At 31.0% G+C, this 21,884-nt stretch overlaps 2 protein-coding genes across 2 annotated transcripts in view; one reads left to right on the top strand and one right to left on the bottom strand.

Moving 5' to 3' along the window:
• LOC119685136 (extracellular sulfatase SULF-1 homolog) overlaps positions 1 to 21,884 on the top strand; it is a 163,110-nt gene that overhangs the window by 77,434 nt on the left and 63,792 nt on the right. Inside the window, exon 3 of the mRNA XM_038099344.1 lies at positions 15,300 to 15,322. The gene's annotated coding sequence lies outside the window, so the exon portion shown is untranslated. The remainder of the gene's footprint in view (positions 1 to 15,299; positions 15,323 to 21,884) is intronic.
• On the bottom strand, positions 17,926 to 19,236 carry LOC119685137 (tRNA selenocysteine 1-associated protein 1-like). Its single transcript, XM_038099345.1, has 2 exons — positions 19,097 to 19,236; positions 17,926 to 18,972 (listed from the first exon to the last, which is right to left on the bottom strand). The coding sequence occupies exons 1-2, from the start codon at positions 19,133 to 19,135 to the stop codon at positions 18,037 to 18,039; spliced, it is 975 nt and encodes a 324-aa protein (XP_037955273.1). The 5' UTR covers positions 19,136 to 19,236; the 3' UTR covers positions 17,926 to 18,036.

The following is a 21,884-nucleotide window of genomic DNA, read 5'->3' on the forward strand; positions in this document are numbered from 1 at the left end:
ATTTTTAACTTTATTGAAATTTGGCTGACCATACAACGCTGTTTCGAGTATTGCCAAGTACTCTTCATCAGTGGTCTTTCGAAATAATCGAATTTTATTTAATTAGTTTATAGTCCGTATATAATTTGTTTGGACTGCAAGTGCCAGGCTTAGAACTCATGCCTGTCAAATTAAAAGCGATGACTAATCGTGTTTATCCACAAGAAGCCAAGGCTGCACAAACTTTCAATGCTCAAGTTCCAGGTTTTATTGTCACTTACTTTTATTTAATTAGTGACAACAACCAAAGCACTTACCATGCTTTAAAGCAAAACGAGCTTTAAACAAAGATTAACTTGTGAAAACAAAAGAACAACAAATTAAAATATAATATTGTTCAGCTTTTCCTAACCGCGAAAGCGGATTTGTAGAATAACATAGCATAGCTTCTTTGTAAAAAGCACCAGAATGGTCGCTTTACATATAGTAAGTAAAACAATATGCATTACAAAATGTCTCTACAAAAAGAGTAGCTTTGAAAAGAAATAAAGAAATAGGCAAAACCCAAAAGTTAAACTTTCAATTCGTTGAACTTGTGTTTCCAAAAATAAAGCTGTAGTTTATAAGCTCGTTCTAATTTAAAAAGCACGGCAAGTGCGTTGGTTGTTGTCACTAATTAAATAAAAATAAGTGACAATAAAACCTGGAACTTGAGCATTGAAAGTTTGTGCAGCCTTGGCTTCTTGTGGATAAACACGATTAGTCATCGCTTCTAATTTGACAGGCACGAGTCTAAGCCTGGCACTTGCAGTCCAAACAAATTGTATACGGACTATAAACTAATTAAATAAAATTCGATTATTCCCAAAGACCACTGATGAAGAGTACTTGGCAATACTCGAAACAGCGTTGTGTGGTCAGCCAAACTTCAATAAATTAAAAAAAAATTTTTGTCTTTGCCTTTCTTTGCTATTCGAAACGATCTAAATTTTAAAAAGCTTCTTGCACCATAAAAAGAAACGCCATTATAGCAAAAAAAAACAAAAAAAATTTACCTTAAAAAGTAAAGAACAATATATGAAAAATAATATTGTTCAACTTTTCCTAAACGCGAAAGCGAACTTGTAGAAAAACATAGCATAGCTTCTTTGTAAAAAGCACCAAAAAGGCGCTTTACATATAGTAAGTAAAAAAATATGCATAACAAATGTCTCTACAAAAAGAATAGCTTTGAAACAAAAATAGGCAAACCCAAAAATTAACTTTCAATTCGCTGAACTTGTGTTTCCAAATAAAGCTGAAGTTTATAAGCTCGTTCTAATTTAAAGCACGGCAAATGCGTTGGTTGGTGTCACTAATTAAATAAAAATAAGTGACAATAAAACCTGGAACTTGAGCATTGAAAGTTTGTGCAGCCTTGGCGTCTTGTGGATAAACACGATTAGTCATCGCTTCTAATTTGACAGGCACGAGTTCTAAGCCTGGCACTTGCAGTCCAAACAAATTATATACGGACTATAAACTAATTAAATAAATTTCGATTATTTCCAAAGACCACTGATGAAGAGTACTTGGCAATACTCGAAACAGCGTTGTATGGTCAGCCAAATTTCAATAAATTAAATAAAAAATTTTTGTCTTTGCCTTTCTTTGCTATTCGAATCGGTCTAAAAGTAATTACTATCTACCTCAATACCTTCATAGCATTTTCAATATGATTATAATGCATCCAACTTCTAAAGAAACAAAGAAATTCATGAAAACTATAGAAACCCGCCTTTGATGTTGGTGAAATAAAACTCTAATAAATATAATAGCAGTCAAACAATAAAACCTGAAACTATAAAATATAGTTTTTCGAATATAGTTTACTAGTATCTCTCTCGTATACCAACTATAGTTCTATGGGAAACCAACAAGATAAACTAATAAAACGTTTATTTCATACAAAAGAAAATGGATTTAGTTTGCCCGCTTCAGGAAATTCGCTCCTGGCTAAATACCGAAACCCAAGCTGGTTCACTTATGCCAAGAATTTATAAAATATGTAATATAATTCCCTCTGCTGCGTGTGAGTTCTACTGTTTTTGTTGTGGATTATCATCATCATTGTCTGTCCAGGACGACTTGGTATAACAAGTGTGTCGCATGCGTTTATTGTTTACTTTGTTTTGCCATGTTTTATTATTAAAATTTTTGCATTTCGCCTGACCTACTTCAAAAAAGGTGTTTATTTAAATAACTTAAGAAAAATGAAATTGTTAGAAATATTATACGTATTATAATATAAAGCGACTTGCCATAAGAAGAAATTTCATGCTATATCTTAAATGCACACAAATTAAATATATAAATACAATTCTAAATCTTATTACTGCCCAAATAAGACTGCTTGCAATGTTTGATTTTTAATTACCTTAAAATGCGATTTTTTAAGTAAAATGGCAAAAATGACAGAGAAAAAGGGTATTGAGTTAGAAAAATAAGCTATCTAAGAAATTTCAAGCAATCAAGCTCTTTATTTGGTATGCCAATAAAGGAAACTTGTCTGCAGAATTATACTTAAGTCACTGGATGTCTCTTCATATCTGGCTTTAATTTCTTCAAATTAGTTCAAATTATACAGAAAAAACATTTTAGAAAAAGAAATTAAATAATAATAATGATGATTAGATTACTCTTCATCTATAATTTACCCAAATGTTATTTAATGGCATCTGAATTTCAGATTGTCTAATAGTTTTACTCAACGAAATGTTAATAAAAATATCTCTTAAAAAAACATATTGTATTGAATTTGTAGTCCGTCTAAAAGACACCTCTAACTTAAGTCAAGAAAGTATATGATGAAAGTATAAGTGTAGGTATTTATCATTTGCCATCTGCAAATGATATTTATCCTTATCTTAACAGTTCGAAGTTATTGTTGATCCCGATAATGAGAAATTATGCTTTGGATAGGATCACTGTAGAAATAAAAGAAGTAGTTCGTTTACTCAGAACAATACTTCGAATCGTACAATCTCTGTATTATCTGGTGCTAATTACGCAGAGAATATTAAAAAACCACATAATTAAATTAAATAATATAATTTTTTATGGATTATTTTGATCTGTCCGCGTCTATTTTAGCTTTTTCGTTCATCGGTTCAAACTACACAACCACTAAATACTAAAAATAACTAAAAATCTAAAAGAAAGATAAATTTTTGGTAATGGAAAAGTCTACTCGAATCGCTGGAATCATAGAATTATTACCTAATTTAAAAAATAAAATGAATCAGACCTTAGCAAATAATAAATCATTTTTTAAATTTTATTATCTTGGTTTATTTTTCTAAAATTCTGAGAAAAATTCGGCCTATAAAACTTACGGAAATTTTAGAGTGCAAAATTATTATATTTTAATTGTTTCTCTTATTTTTTACTATTTCTTTTTTAAATAGTTTTTAATTCATTTTAAAATTTTCGTATTTTAATATATTTAAATCATTTAAATAGTTAAATAGCTTCTTAATTTTTAACTATTAACCATTCATTTTACCTTCATAGGTGCAAAACAATGCATATATATACATATTATGAGTTAAATTGTTAAAAGTTTTTTCCTCATAAAAAATTTAACTGAAATAATAAGAATTTTTTTTATTCTTCATAACATGTATTATATATTCAGTGAAGCTCTAGCTATAATCATATGGACTATATAGAGGGGTACTCTTTACTAGCATATCAATATTATACCATTCAGCTGATTACAATTACACGCTTATTTATAAACAACATTCCTATGTAAATATATATTGTCAATAGGGTTGTGTATATGTATTTAAAAATAAATCTTTAGTCATGAATAATTCAGATTTTGATGAAGAAACCTTGATAAAATGTTATAATTTTTATTAAAATGCTTCTTTGTGAACGAATGTGAACGCACATATAACATACATACCTTCTGCTCAAAAAGTACTCGGATTTTGTAAATAAAACACACAAATTTAAATTTAATTTTTATTCCAAATTTATTTTATCTCCTTCAAAATATGCTCCTTCTAAAGCGATACACATATGCCAACGCTTAACCCAATCTTCCATACACTTTTCGTAAACTCGTGAAGACTTTTTCGTAGGCCCGTGGCTTTTAGTTTCTTCAGCGAATTCTCTTTTACCGATTCAATCGACTCAAAACGCTTACCACGTAGGGGCAATTTGAGTTTCGGGAACCAGAAAATGTCGCACGGCGCCAGATCTGGCGAATCTGGTGCCTGAGCGATGACAGTGGTGCCGTGTTTAGTCAAAAAATCGCGTACAACAAGAGGTTTCCATAGTAAAAATCGCTAATGCACTTGAGGTAGTTTCACATTAACAACTTCTGTAAACAAACTAATTGACAGATGGCGCTCAAATTTGTACCATATGTCAAATTTGTACCAACATAACGAAAAAAATTTTTTTTTGAAAAAGGTCTATTACTTAAGGAGTAGTTAACAAACAACACTTTTTGAGCAGAAGGTATGTGATTAAGATTTTAATCAAATTTTTATTTTTATTTATTTTTTATATATTTGGACCTTATTCTTACATGTAAAACACAACATTACATAAATGTCTTTTATGGGACATCTTACAGAATTGGTTTCTTTAAAGAGAATTTGTTTGCACATAGCTAGCAATAGATCCATTTCTTCACACCTTATGAAAAACTACAAGCCAGAGAATGGGTAGAGCTCTGGGGTAGTGCTCCCAAACGAACACGAACTGAACAATCGGCTGGTAAAGTTTTGGCATTATTTAGATAAAGAAAACACAATAACATCATAACATAACTACTATTGTATATAACTGGATTGATTGAAAGAGGAAATCAAGAAAAACCAACCAGATTTGTCGAAGAAAAAAATTTTGTTTTCACAGGATAACACAACCACTATGAAAACATGTCTATAAAAACCATGGCAAAATTAAATGAATTACAATGCAAATTGCATCTTCACCAACCGCATTCTCCAGATTTGTCACCCAGTGGCCATTACCTATTTGCAAACTTGAAAATATGGAATGGGGAACTGTGGTATATTTTAGAGGACTTCATAAATGGTATTATTTGAAAGGTATCTAAATATTAAAAGATCTTTGGACTCGGTGTGTTGAGCTAAAAGGGGACTATGTAGAAGCATAAAATCTAATTTTTCAAAAAGATATGCGTTTTTATTACTTAGGCTGGGTATTTATCAATCCACCTAGTATGGAGAGTTTTATGTTAATTTTTCATCCCAAATGGATAGCTGTACTAGGCTTTATTAGTGCGTAATAAAAATAATGCTATTAAAAAATAATATCCAAAAAACTTAAGATATCGAAGGGCTGTTAACGTTAATTTTTTTTAAGTAACTACCAAAAAATGATATTGAGAATTCAAGGAATATGAGAATATGAAAAAAAGATTGAGAATAGAAATATAAAAGGGAATAATAATAGAAAGAAATAGTAGTTTTGGAATACGCAACTTGAAATAGAAATATACTCGTTACTCTTCTTCAGAATAATAGTAATATCTTCCAGTAAAGAAATTAATTAATTATAGAATAAATAGAAATGACAACACCAAGACGAATAAGAGTAGCAATAGAGAAAAGGTTAACGATAAGAATAGTAAAGAAAAAAATTAGATGAAAGAAAAAACAAAATAGGAATAAGGATAGAAAATGGTATATTATTCGGAATTGACGAATGAAATTAAAATATACTCTGCTTTATGATAATAAACCACTTTATGAACCACAAAATTGTAATCATTAAAGATTTCTTAAAAGATATATTCTTGTAGAAGTATATGAAATAATCAAACCATAAAAAATATATTTTGACATCTATAAAGATGTCAATTATTATCTTAATGGAAGTTGTGACTTTAAATTACCGTGTTTTATACCAAATAATTTAAAAGTGAATTCTTATTCTGAAATCACCAGATTTGGCCACCAATGACTATTCCTTATTTTTAAAATTAGAAGTTTAGAAGTTTGGCTTGAAGGCCAAAATAATTCTTGTCAAATGAATTGATGACATTCGCTGCTGGAGTATGAATGGTAAAATTGCAACGAGTTAAGCGGAATTTCTATCGAAAAAAAATAAAAATAAAAAATTTAAATATGTATCTTTCTTTGTTAAGTGTAAAACTTTTGCAACAACTTTTGTATATGCGGTAGATTATACCTGAAAAACTTTTTTAAAGCTGTGGTGAAAATAAATTTAGCAAGTAAATAGATTTGTAGCATAAATATCTCTGTTAAGGATATTGAAAATTTGGTAAAGCAAAGACAACTTTTAAACCGATTTTGCACTTGTCAGATCTCTCCACATTTAGTATTCTCATTTCTCCACATTTCGAAGTATTCTCCATAATGATCAATATATTTTTAGTATTACTAGATGCTGGCAGCAATCCTCGATTATATGTATAGTCAATATCTCTACAATGGGCATTGTAGAACGTGAAGGTAACAATTTTTCTCCTACTTATCGCAATTTCAACAAAAGTCCGGTGGTGTCGCATTAAGTCATTTAAACATGGGTTTGTACTAAACGATGTCTTGCTACTACGATTTATTTAACTTCTTCGTTCGATATCAATAATGCAATAAAAATTTTTTATGATTTTCATTATATCACTAAGATAGTTTTCCATCTTTTTAGATGCATTAACAAAACTAAGAAATTTGGGTTAGAGTTGCTTTTTTTGTTTTGGGTACCACAAATTTCGTTTGGGCTCGGTAGTTTTTAAAATAATGAATAATGGTTCAGTAAATAGCCGTACAGCCTAATCTAACCTAACCAAGGAAATTTGGATTAGAGTAGCCTTTCTGTTTTGGGCACATCAAATTTTTTTTTAGATTGAAGTAAAATTTAAATCCAAAACATTCTATTGGGTTCGAGCACAATGGATACTAAAAATTTCTGTTTGCTTGGGGCGCAATGGTCAACTAACGTGACATAGTTTTATTCTACTATACTTACTTACTTAGTTGTCCATTACAGACGTGTGTCGTCCTTGGCCGCGTCGAGTAGCCTCCGCCAGTCAGCCCGATTAGTTGCCTTCTGACGCCAGTTGGTAGTACCGAGCGCCCCCAAAACGTTGGTCACCTGGTCTTTCCACCGAAGATGCGGACGTCCTCTACCGCGTTTTCCACCTGCGGGTATCGAATCAAATACCTTTCTAGCCGGAGCACTTTCTTCCAGTCGCACGACATGACCAAGCCAGCGTAGCCGCTGAATTTTTATGCGCTTAACTATGTCAATGTCGCGGTATAGCTCATACAGCTCATCGTTCCATTTTAATCGATACTCGTCGCCAACGCGTAAGGAACCATAGATCTTCCAAGAATTTTTCTCTCGAATGCTCCTAACGCCTTCTCATCACTGTTGGTAATTGTCCAAGCTTCTGCACCATACAGCAGGACAGGCATGATAAGGGATTTGTAGAGCGTGATTTTTGTTTGTCGAGAGAGGGCTTTATTTCTCAATTGCTTACTTAGCCCGAAGTAACATTTGTTGGCAAGAGTAATTCTTCGTTGAATCTCTAGGCTGACGTCATTTTTGGTGTTTAAGCTGGTTCCTAAATAAACGAAGTCTTTCACAACTTCGAACTTATAATTGTCAACAGTGACGTAGGTCCCAAGACGCTCAGGAGATTTGTTTGTTGACAGAAAGTACTTTATTTTGTCCTAATTTACCACAAGACCCATTTGCTTTGCTTGTTTTTCTAAGTTGGAAAATGCCGCACTGACGACGCGGGTGTTCAGACCAATGATATCAATATCGTCGGAATACGCAAGCAGCATTACACTTTTTTAGAATATTGTGCCAGTACGGTTTAAATCTGCTGCTCGAATTATCGTTTCCAACATTAGGTTAAAGTAGTCACACGACAAGGAGTCACCCTGTCTGAAACCTCGTTTGGTATCAAACGGCTCAGAGATGTTCTTTCCAATTCTAACGGAGCTGGTGGTGTTGCTCAACGTCATTTTACATAGCCGTATAAGTTTTGCTGGGATACCAAATTCAGACATAGCGGCATAGAGTGTGCTTCTAGTCGTAGTGTCAAAAGCAGCTTTGAAGTCGACAAATAGGTGGTGTGTTTCGATTTGTTTTTCTTGAGTCTTCTCCAGGATTTGACGCACTGTGAGTATTTGGTCTAGAGTGGATTTGCCAGGTCTGAAGCCACACTGATAAGGTCCAATCAGTTGGTTGACGATTGGCTTCAATCTTTCACATAGTACGTTTGATAGAACCTTATATGCGATATTTAAAAGACTGATCCCGCGGTAGTTGGCGCAGTTTGCAGGATCACCTTTTTTGTGGATTGGGGAAAGCACACTTAAATTCCAATCGTTGGGCATGCATTCATCCGACCAAATGTTGCGAATTAGCTGTAGCATGCATTTTGATAGCTCTTCGCCACCAACTTTAAACAGCTCAGCCGGTAAACCATCGGCGCCTGTAGCTTTGTTGTTTTTGAGCCGCGTTATAGCTGTTTTAACTTCATTATGATCGGGAGGCGGGACGATTATTTCATCGTCAACGATTGAAAATTCGGGATCATCTTCGCTTTCAGTCACATTGCTACTACCGCCATTTAGTAGTTTCGAGAAGTGATCCCTCCAAATATTAAGCATGCTTTGGACATCTATCACCAGACTACCGTTTTCATCTTTGCAGGAATTAGCTCCGGGTTTATAACCATTTGTCAGGCTTTTAATATTTTGATAGAATTTTCGAGCCATATTCCTCTCGCCCAGCTTCTCAAGCTCTTCGTACTCACGTCTTTCTGTTTCCTTCTTTTTTCGCCTGAAAAGACGTTTCTCTTCCCTTCTCTTTTGCCGATATCGCTCTTTAACAGCGCGCGTCGCAACTGACCGCAGGGTGGCTTGATATACTGCGTCTTTCTCTGCGGTAGCATTGCGACACTCTTGGTCGTACCATGTGTTTCTTTGTATACGGTGATAGCCGATCACCTCTTCTGCAGCGGTACGCATAGAGTTAGAGATGTGGTTCCATTGCGCGCATATATTGGCTTCTTCAGATGAATTTTCCAGATATTGGGAGAGTCGTGTAGCGAAGTCATTAGCTGTCTGTTGTGATTGCAGCTTTTCGACGTCTAGCTTTCGCTGTGCTTGTTCACGTACCTTTTTCATCGCACATAAACGTGTGCGGATCTTGGCTGCAACAAGGTAATGATCCGAGTCGATATTGGCTCCTCGGATGGTACGTACATCCAAGACACTGATAGCCTTCCGTCTATCACAACGTGATCAATTTGAGATCTTGTGTTTTGATCAGGTGACAGCCATGTTGCCTTATGTATGTTGAGATGCTGGAATCTGGTACTACTAACCACCATGTTTCTAGCCGCGGCGAAATCAATCAGCCTTCTTCCATTATCAGAAGTTTTCGTGTGAAGGCTGAACTTTCCGACAGTAGCACCAAAGATACCTTCTTTACCCACCTTTGCGTTGAAGTCTCCAACAACTATTTTGATGTCATGATGGGGACAGCGTTCATATGCTTGTTCAAGCTGTTCATAGAAAATTTCCTTGGTGTCGTCATCTTTATCTTCCGTCGGGGCATGCGCACATATTAGAGTGATAAAGAAAAATTTTGCCTTAATCCGGATTTTTGCGAGCCTTTCGTTTATTGGTGTAAACGTTGAGACCAAATTTTTCAGCTTTTGGCCTACCGCAAATCCGACTCCAAACTCGTGCTTTGTTGCATGGCAGCTGTAGTAGATGTCACAATGATCTCGTTTAGAGCATCCTTGTCCCGTCCATCGCATTTCCTGGAGAGCGGTAATGTCAGCCTTATATTCCTTGAGGACATTAACCAGCTGTATAGATGCACCTTCTCTGTAAAGAGTTCGGACATTCCAGGTGCATATTTTTAAATCGTGTTCCTTAATACGTTTGCGTTTGTCGTCATCAGTAGATCGTTTCCTTATCCGAGGCTGCCTCTTCGTTTGCATTGAAAGGATTTTTTTAAATGGTGGGTTCCAAGCCCGACGCAAAACCTCATATATTCCTGAGGTGGATTTCGCTGCACACATTAGTTCACTACGCACGGATGATTGTAGCTATCCAGAGGGGCCACGTGGAGGCTGTGTGTCAACTTGGAGAGAACAGTGACAAGGATCGCGCTGGCATTTACCGTGTTAAATGCAATCAGACACTTTACCTTGTATGTTCAATCCCATCCCCCATTCTACTATACCTTTTAAAAAAAAGCATTTATGTTTTGAAATCAAAAGGAGGTAACAAAATATTATTGTAAATAGATACTTAATGGTCCAGTAAGTAGCCTAATTGTAAATATCCTAAGTAATAGTCGTATTATCTAACCAAAACAAAGCAATTAGGGTTGGTGGGGTATCTTTTTTGTTTTGGGCACTAAAACTTTTTTGGGCTCGAATACAATGGTCAACAAACACTTCTTTGTTTTACCCTGCCCTTTTCTTTAAAGAAAATTCAGTTTTTGAAATAGAGCAGGGGTGAAGAAATTTTTATTGTAAATGATAACTTAATGATTCAGTATGGTAAATGGCCTAATTGTGAATATGCGACCATTAATAGACGCCTCACCTAAGATGGTTCAAGTTTTAGTACAATGTTTTCATTCAAATTTAGTCAAAAAAAATTTTCAACGCTCTGTAAAATGCTCAAGTGTCGCTTTAATTTTGGAAAATTTTTTGATGCCAATTTTCTGTTCAAATTTAAATTTACTGCTGTGTTGTATGCAATTTTGTTAGAAAACCGAATGTTGCCGCTAGCATCCCACAGTTGTGTCTTCAAACTGGCAACATGAACTGTTGTTGCTGCTGGCAGATTTGTTAGCTTTTGAATTTCTAGTTATCGTCCTTTCAGCCCAAAGGAAGAAAACTGCTGCTGAACACATTTCTGAATTGTTGCTAATGTTGCTGATGTTGCATGATGAAATACTTTTTGTGCAGGTAATTTTGTAAAATTTTGCTTAAGTGTGCTTGAGTCTAAAGTCAATTGGTACAAATAAGTGGATTTTTGTTTCCAACTAAAAAGTAAATGCCTGTCTGTTGTGTTTGGTATGCATGTCCATAAGTTGCATAGTCGTGCTGACCATTATGAGGTAGAAAAAAAAAATTCCTTTTACATAAAACCACATTTCAAATTTTGTTGCTCCAACTCAACTCAACTCAACTTACGACCTTTTAATAAGCAGAAGTCTCGCCAACATCATTCTCAGCATTCAACTATCAAACTGATAACTGCAATGTGCCACAAGTAACCGGAAGCTTGCGTACATTGCAAACGGAAATTTAGCCAATTAATGCTGGGAACATAAATAATTGAATTTTAAGATCTCAAGTGTGCAAGTGGTTTCACAGAGCTAAATTTCAGTGTAATATTTAGTGTTTTTTTAACTAAGTTTCGTTGAAGATTACATGAATTTTGACTTTAAAAGGTTGGAAGCGAAATTTTTATTAAATAATGTAATGAATTATTTATTTTACAACTCTAAATGATATCGAATTACAAAGCTGAACATATTTATTTTTTATTTCCTTAACAGACTTAAGTTTATGTCCATTAGTAATTTTCTCAGTTATTGCGACAAGTTGAACTGATTGCGAAAAATTTTATAGTCGTACCAACTACTGATGTTGTTACCATTACAATGATGATATCATAACAGTGCATTGCTGATATAACTTACGAGCAATGCCATTAAAAGTGCAATATTATTTACGCTCGTGGCATTGGAGTCGTCGTCGTCTTGTTGTCCTTTCCTTATTGTTTCTTAAGTAGTTAATGTAATTTATATTATTTCGTAATGTTGTTCTTTAACTTTTTGTTTAGCTTTTATTTAAAAATGTATTTTTTCTTTATTTTTATTTTTTTTGTTTCTTGAATGAAATCTAAAACGTCTACAGACCTTACTGTCTCCATTTGTCGTTCCAATTACTTTTTATTAATGTCGGTGCTACATTTTCTTTGTTGCTCTCTTGCTGCTCCCTATTAAATGCTGCATTAAGTTTAATGTCTGCCAGAAAGAACTCTTAAATATTTACGATTTAAAAATTTATACTTTTTTAATCAGTTTAAACAGTTTCGTGACGTTAATTATTTATTATTTATGAAGGTAATATTTTTAAATAAGCTTTAAATTTGTAATAATATATTTCTTTAATGATATTCAAATGTGTTCTTAAGTGTTCACTTAAGAATGTTTAAGCATTGAATAATTTAGAATTTAATTAATATTAAATTCAATGATTTATTCTTTAAAAAAAATAAATGCGTTCCTGTGGTTAACAATTAATGAAAACTGCACGTAGTAGTATTTAATAAATAAATTACCAGTTAATAGCTTTTCTCATTTCGAAATAAATATCAATAGATTATATTATCACGAAGACCCTAAGCATCTAGTTGAGACTATTAACTAAACGTGTACATTAGAGAACCAAATTTCAACAATAATTTAAAGTTTTAAAGTTTATGATTTTTCTGTAGTCCATGTTCCGCTGTCAGAAGTATAACACGGTATACAAAGAGTTAGATGTGATTTCGATGACCTGTCATAAATTTAACGATATAACCATCTAATAAAAATACTATAAATACGTTCTAACATAGTTAATTGACAGTTCTGATAGTTAACAGTAATAAGACTATGTAAACTATGTTAGGGTATTTATGATATAAAAGTTAAGAAAAACTATCACAGTAAATGGATCATGGTACGATAGTATGTTGAAAATTAATACAGAGAACTATCAAAAATTAAATAAATGTATGAAATTGTTAGCGATATAAAAGAGCTTATGCATCCAGCAGCAATGAAGCCCATGTCTTTGACCGTATCAATGGAATTGATGGCGATATGAAAGAGGTCAGGCGTTCGACAGTAATAAAGCCCATGTCTTTGAACATCTCGTCTATATAAACCTAGTATCGATTATTATTGTATTTTTATTGAAGTTTCAACGTTCCCAATATTAAAGCTACTACCCAATGTTGTTACCACAATAACTTGGGCAAGAATTTCAAATATATTGTCTATATATTTCCTGTTATGTTTTTATCTGTATTTTATTCTTGAATTTATTGATGTCCTTACAATTGGATTTTTTCAGACCATTAGAGTTGTGACAATAGTTTTTTAGCATATATTATTTATGTATTTTATACCATTTTTAAACTATAATATTCTATTAAATAAATTATTAAATATGATGTAATAAAATAACAATGAGATAAAAGTGATACTTCATACCATTTTAAAATTTTGATTATATGACCATTTTGTTAATATTGGATCGTGTGATAACCTGATTTATATTATATTAGTAATGAATGTATTACCTTCTCAAATGTTGTGTACCTTCGAATTTCTTTTACTTTAGTATAAGATGGCCAGGCGCTATTCAGCATTATGTTTTACAGCTATTTTGTCCGTGGTTGTTAATATACTCCAAAACTCAGATATATCTTTTAATAGACATTAACATTTAAAACCTTTTATAATATCAAGTGTCTTTGTGCAGTATACAAATACCATGGTGTCAACAAATACAAACCCATTCAAGTCAGCATGAAAGAAGACTCAGAGCTATAGTTTCCATTAAAGGCAGTCTTATCCAAAGTGTTTGATGGATTTGAACAATTTTATTGCTGATCTTTCAAAAAAAATCAATTTTTATTGCAAAATTATGTTAGCCTGACTTATATTAACTCTATAAAATGTTTTTATATATTTAATATTTAATATATATAATACATTTAAATAAATCTGAAACTACCAAATCTGATAGCAAATTTGAAAATTCAAACTAATGTCAATAGACCTTATCAATTGTTAGAACAACAAAAGAAAAAAATCAACATAAAATAAGCACTACTTTTGATGGCAACTCTGGAAGAACTGGAAATTTCGTTAGGCTTATATACACAAAACATGTAATAAAATTTAAAGTTAAAGTTTCGATAATGAATAGGTCTGCAATCATGGGTAAAAATATTTTTTACAGATTATGAACAAAATTTGTATTTTCAAGCTTTTTCAAGAATTGAGAATAATTTTTCAGTTAATTAAAAAGAATTGACTATTATTTGTCAAATATTTGTTCACAGTTAACTGAAAATTTTGTACGTACATCCAAAAACCGTTCACAATAGATGAATTTTTAGTGTTGGCAACCATGGAATTTGAGCTGTTTATTAGTTAAACGGTTTCAAAAAGGTTGACCTAAATAAGACAGCAGTAGGCCTTTTATTTTGTAAGCATGTCACAAGAGAACAAATAAATAAGTATTACTTTCGATGGCAACTCTGTACAAAATGGCGATTTTGTTAGACTTTTATGTGCAAAACACGTAATAAAATTTAATGTTGAAATTTCGAAAATGAATAATAATTCTTTGCAATTATTGGTGAGAATATTTTTATTTACATGATTGTAAATAAAATGTAATTTTTCATGCCTTTTAACAGTAAAATAATATATAGAAAAAATAACGTATCTGCTATGAACAATGACGACACGAAATACGAATAATTAACGAAATCATTCGTTGACAGTTAACTGGAAATATCGTAGGTACTTCCAAAAGTCGTTCACATTAGACAAATTTTTAGTCTTGGCAACCATGCGATTTGAGCTGCTTATTAGTTAAGCGGTTTCAAAAAGGTTGGACTAAATAAGCCAGCAGTGTTGTTGTTTCTTATGTTATTTTTAAAATAAGCAGTTGTTTTTTTTGTGATATGCTTACAAAAGATAAGGCGTAATGCTAAATTTGGTTGGAAATTCTTTTTTTTTCTATTAAATGATCGCATGTAAGTTATTCCTTATTGATCAAGATATTATTAAAGAAATCAATGAGTAGAGTTTATTTGTTAAAGAAAATAAAACTATTTGGGACTCCATAGAATCAACATAAAAGACTTTTCTAGGCGTAACTGCAATGGTCAATCTATAAACTCGTTTATAGATTGACCATTGCATCCAAACTGTGTTTTACCCCAAACAAATACCGACTAGATAAAATTAAGAATCAATAAACACAACTTCTACTCTCTAGCATTAGATAATAAAGTATATAAACTGTCAATATATAAATTGTAAAATAAATTATATATTACCGATTTGAAATTTTTTTTCTGCTTTAGATACTTGCCTTTACTTGTTTAATCTTTTTCACAGCATCAATCTTATGGATATATTCTTTTATCATATCAAACCTTTCCTAAACATCGCTGTTATTTTAATTAATTATATTTTTTTTTTAATTTCAGATTATTTTTAGCGTCTAGTAAATGTAAGTAGAATTCTTTTACATTGGTATATTTTATGAAAAAATATTATCTTCTTAATAATCATATATATTTACATATTATCTGTATTTGCATACATACTACTAAATCTTTAATTAACTTTTTTATTTATGTATCAGACGAATTTATTATTTAATTTACACTTCTAATTAAAACCATGTTAAGTCATTACATATATGGACCCATAAATAGTCTGTTTGAGTAACAGACAATTTAAGCAATTAAAATGCAAAGAATTCTAAAAATAATTTATGCAGCATCGTGACTTCTCCGATATTTAAGCAAAATTAGAGAAGTGTCAGAGTGAAGTTGCAATTTTTTACACCAGTCTATAATAGAACTATTTGCACTGCTTAACTTTAAAATGAAAATGGTTTTTCAGACTAAATACTTGCGAATATTCAGTTTCTGTTTAGTAAGTTCAGAAAAACCATAAAACTAATAATAGTGATGAGAATATTGCAAAAGTTAAGAAAGATCGCAATCTTCAGATATTTTTGTATCTTATAATTATTAGATAAGCAAAGTGAAACTTGTCAAAATTAAGTATTTTACTTATACCATAAATATAATAATACAATAATTTCTTGTATTAATATTTTTTAAGAAGTAGTTTACAAATTACAACTCTGTATCCCTAATGACATGTCTACATACATACTATTATGATTTTACTACCATATTTGTTTAGAGTTTACTTATAATGATTATATATTAATACGTTAGTCGTAAGATTAATCATTTAGAGAATTGATAATTGATAATTTTGTTATAAAACACACACTCAGAAAAATATATGGTGTGAATAAACCAAGAGGTTGCGACGAGTAAGAATATGTTAATCTGCGATTTATTTAAAATCTGGTTAAATCAATCAAATTAATTTTCTGAGTACATTAATCAAAATAGAAAGTACAAATTTATAATATATATATTATACACAAACATACATATAAAGTATATAAGCATATAATTTTCAATATTTATTTTATTCCCTTTATACCTCGTTTGATATTATGATCTCATGTGAGAACAGTTTCCTATTAGGACACATTGCTATTACGCCTGTTTAGGCATAGTTTTAAGCTCGCCCTATGATTTAGTAATTATCTTATTTACAGTTCAGAAACGTTTTCCTTTGAGTGTTATTTTAATTTTGTGAAGTATAAGGTAGTTAAGTCTGAAGAATATAATAGTTGTGGCATTGTAATGATGTTTTGTTTCGCCTAAAACTAGCAGATAACCAATACGGTATTTATTTCGATTCAAAATATTTAAGTTTTCACAGTTTGTGTCATTTCTTCTAAGTTTTATTCTCTGATTGAACATAGACGATAAAAATACGGAATGCACGTCTCAATTCTAGTTTAAAAAAAAGTGGAAACAAAGTTCTGGATCATCAGAAAATTTTAATTAGTTCTTAATTTAGTTGTTGTGACCATATAACTACGTTTCGTCTCCTATTATAACAGCATTAACAATCTAGAACAATCTAGAAAACATAATCACAATCACTATTACCACAATCTTTAAAATTATTCATCTTCAATATTTATGATACTTTCTTAAAAAAACTATAGGGTACATAAAATCAATTGTGAATAGTTTGATTATTAGCTGTCATTTTAATAATTTTTTAATTGCCAGAAATATTTTGAATTATGGAAATATACATGTGCTCAATTTTTTAAAATTTTAATGAAATTGCTAATAATTTTCAAAATTCTCATACAAGTACCGTTGTATGAGTATATACAAATAGAGAATCAACAAATTTGAAAACCCATAGTTAGTCCAAACATGCAAATATATCACAGATAGGATGGGAAAATTCGTTAACGCGTTAAGTCTGACACACAATAGAGGTCAACAGTTCAACATATTTTTGCTTCAGTTTTCTAGACATAAATAACATAAATTTAATAACTGCGAAGCAAATGAACTATTCCGAATATCATAGTTCCGCACTCAGATTATCTCTAGAGCCTTAACATATCGCTGTCCACCTGCTCCTAATAATATCTAGCCTTAACCGTTTCAAAAACAGATGAGAAAAGTTCCGGTTTCCCTATAAAACTTACTGGACAGGAAACAAGTTTTGTTTTTGATTGTTAGTGAATCATTATACTAAAACTAACTAATGCCGGAAGAATAATACGACTACTTGTCATATGCAAGTAAATATTGCATTGAAAAGTTGAAGGAGGTGCAATGATAGTGCCATTTTTACGCTCACTCCTCCTACTTGGTTAGTATCATTAGGGAATTATATTCTTTAGGGTAAACTTTTAAGATTTGAACAGACGTGATATATTTTTGATTGTTTTAATATGTTTGAATATTTAGCAAAAAAGGTTTATAATGGTATCAAAACAGGGCAAATGCTCAAAAAAATTCGTATTTTTCGGAACTGTGAACTCTATCAAATACAATTCACTCACGGATCTAACGAATAGAAATAATAATCGAGGAAATATTTAACAAATATACTATTTAAACGTAAAATTTAAAAAGAATGTATATTTTTTAATAAAATTTTTATTAAATATATGACATGTTACAAATATATTTTAATTTTATTTGTAATTTTTTATAACTTCAAATGAAAAATGGATAACATGTATTTACTCTAAATCTGATATTATATTTTAAATTTTACTAAATCAGACCAAAAACTTTCTCAATCAAAATAGACAATTTAATCCAGTAATGAATCAAAATCTATGTATGTATCGGTACTCCACTTTGAAGTTTCCAATGCATCGTAAAACTGATTATCCTGATTCATGGTTTCCTGGTTTAATTCATCAACATTAATCTCACTCCGATAATCTACTAAATCCTCTTCACCAGCTTCACTGTTGTGAACAGTAATTTCATTTGAATTGCATTCTTCACCTGGCGGACATTCTGGCTCATATGTTACATTATTTTCTGTATATGGTTCTTCATATTGATATGCATTCACATCATTCATTTCGTATGAATTATACATATTGTTATAATCATATGAGTGATCCTGTTCATAGTTATTATAATAATAATTCGATGTCGAATAATTCAATGTTGTATTTTCAGTTTGAGTGACTTGGGCTGGATATTCACATTCCTTCATGTGTGAATTATATTTCCAAGAGGCTATACTAACTTTGATAGTTTTTAGACCTAGTCCATTAAATCCATTCATTTGTTCTGCAGCCAACCTTTGTTCTGCCTCACTGGAAAAACGCACGAAACCAAATCCCCTAGAGAATCCAGAACTATTATAAATCACATTAGCATACATTATTGATGGATATAGTGAAGAAAATGCGTAATAAAGCTGATAATTATCAACATCGGAAGACAATTCACCCACAAAAACGCTATAATTTTTTTCTTTGCTAAACGGATTTGAGTTATTGTTAACTGGAAAGTTGAGTTTAAAACGAACTATTGGTCGAGTTCCCGGAATCGGCTTACCATTTAATCTATGCATGGCTGTTAAAGCCCTACCGTATGTTTCAAAACGTACAAAACCATATCCTGCAATTGCTCCAGTTTTTTTATCACGAATTATTCGAACCGATAGTACTTTTTCATTCAACGAACGAAATGCAGAACCAATAAATTCTTCAGTCATATATGGTTCCAACTAATATTAAAAATAAATGAGACAATATATTGTGTAGGTAATAATTAGTAAATTGTTTATTCTATTAGTAATAGAATATAATGGTATAGTATAGAATAGTTTATAATAGTAATAAAACTTATACATTGCCCATCCATAATTGATAACTATCATGTGGATACATTCTGTTCACGAAAACAAGGCCACATAAACCACGAAAGCGATGAAACCCACGACTCAAAAGAATACCGTGATGTTACGAACACGATTTTTATTGAAATGTCAGTATCAGTGCATTTTAACAGTGTTGCATTCATGTGCTATCATAGATTAATTATCAGAATGATATTATATGACATATATTCTTTACAGTCTATAAATATTTAAATTGCTTCAACAAAATAAAGTTAATCGTTGGTAAAATAGCTAAGTGAATTTCTCTTAAGTGAGAATAGTCGGTATTCCCATTCAAGTAATGTTTGTATAATATTTTTTTTATAATAGCAGAGTAATAAATTTAATAATAAAGTAAAATTTAAAATAAAATAAAATATATGAAAATATAAATGATTTTCTCTACCACGCGTTGGAAAATAAATTAAAACCACGAAGTAAAAATAAATTGTTATTAAATCTGTTAATGTAATATATATTCTATAATATTTTTGATTTGTTTACGCTAAGATATTTAACTACATATATTGAGAAATTTTGCATGATCGATCAGTTTATTGTTATCGCTTGAAAACTAGGAATTAACTTTGTCTACTGTCTTTCTCTACTATCGCCAATTAGTAAGATCAATAAGGGATCTTTCCAAAAATCAAGCAGGTTATGGTAATAGTACATGATTTTTAAATAATGCTTATTTCTTTTGGTCATTTAAGTATTTAAAAATAAATGAATTGCATAGTAGATTAAGAAAGGGTTAAACGTATGTAAGTTGAGTGAGTTAAAAATATTGGACGTCACAAGGTTGTTATAGCATAAAATTTAGTCAAATTTTTTATTGGGCTCGGGATACATCTTAGTATATTTTATTCCACTGTTCTACGTACGTACATATCAATATCTTTAGATGCAAGTATTTAGTATAATTAAATATTAAACAATATAAAAATATATCGTTTATACTCAATTGAACTAGCTGTAGTGTCATTTTGTGTGTATCTTTTTTATCGCACTTAAACGTGTATGGTTGAATTAACGTAATTATCTGAGTCAATTTTTGCTTCTCAGATATCCATAACACAATAAATGTACATTGTACATCATAAATTGTACATAAATGTACATCATCAATTTGAGAAAAAGTTTTTTGATTGGAATACAACAATTTTGCCATATAATGTATATCGAGATGCTGAACTCTGGCACTGCCAACCACCATACTAGCCGCAGTGAAAAGAAATAGCCACTTTTCGTCTAAATTATAATATGATAATAATTATAAAGAAATTATTAGATTTATTGACATTACTTCATGTTTTGAATGATTTGACAAATTTTTAATATCGGCCTAAACTAGTCGTTATTTTTATGCTCAACTGACAATCAAGAAACAGTCGTTGGATTATGTTATAGTAGCTAGCATCTAGCAACGGATTTTCTTTCCTCAAATTGACGGCCCTTCAAAGAAAGTTTAAATAAAGTATATATTATCTTCAAATTCTTTATTTTTCATTAATGTAAGATGCTTTTTTTGTTATCAAATAACAAAATAGTGTTTCTCATCAATGATGTTGCTCTTACTATACTCTGAATAGTAGGGTTTCAGTTTAATTTAATTAACTAATAAATTTGCTAATATATAAATTCTTTTTTTTACTTTGAGTCTATTAAACTCTCACACCTGCGCCAAAATCTTTTTAAAGCTCAAAACTTTTCAATTTCCTAATACGAGCATCACAACTTCAAATAAGTCAATAAATTTATTCCGCTTTGTTGCAACATATACTATGTATATGCTGCATGCATTTGCTGCATGCAACACAAATGTGACTCGTATGTCTCCGTGTATTTTCTTATATTGCATTTTCAAAGAAAATGCAGCTGTTGCGTGTGCAAGAAATTGAAAGTGAAATCCAAATAACTATGCATACTATATATGCGTATCTTGTTGTCAGCCGACGTTTTAGTAAGTTTATTTTTTATATTTCAAAATACAATTTTTGTTTACAAATTTAAATACTGCTTTATTTTTTTTTTTCTTATTGTACCAGAAACGACTGCAGTTTTCATAGATTTCTTAGGCTCTTTCATGTTTTACCCATAATTGGAACACGTTATCAAAATTTAATTTATGAATTTTTTGGCGTATTTAATTTTGTGGCTTATGGTGATGCCGAAAATGTTTTTCTACAGTCCGTTTTTTATTTTTTATGAATTATTATAAAACATATGTTTGAGATTAACCCAATTAAAATGAAATTCATAAACTGCAACGGGAAAGTTGTAAGCTATAACTGAACTGCAACAATTTAGGCGCCTTTAAGCATTAAAAAGCGCATTTAATATTTTTCGTCGACTGATAGGATCACTTAGTATCTTTACTCATTTTTTAATTAATGGTCTTAGGAGTAAATCTAGTAAAACATATTGAATCCAGCGTTTACACTGGATTTTGTCCACATTCTTACATACACGCTCACTTTTTTATTGATATATAAACATTTTGTCTACAGATTAAATTCGAAAATTATACGAAATTGCATTCGAATATAAGTCTTCTCAAAATATACCCCGTATATACACTGAATAAAGTTTAAGCAAAATTAATTTTAAAATAAAAATATGCAACTCTGAAACCATTGCTGTTAGGGCCATGTTATGTAGAGTGTCACGGGCATGGCACAAGTAAAATTGTTGTTGTTTTCAATGCAAATTATAAAATTGACAGTGAGAGAAAAAACAATATGTCGGAAAAAACAATT

Source organism: Teleopsis dalmanni, chromosome 2 (genome assembly GCF_002237135.1).
Source record: "Teleopsis dalmanni isolate 2A chromosome 2, ASM223713v2, whole genome shotgun sequence".
Lineage (NCBI taxonomy): Eukaryota > Metazoa > Arthropoda > Insecta > Diptera > Diopsidae > Teleopsis > Teleopsis dalmanni.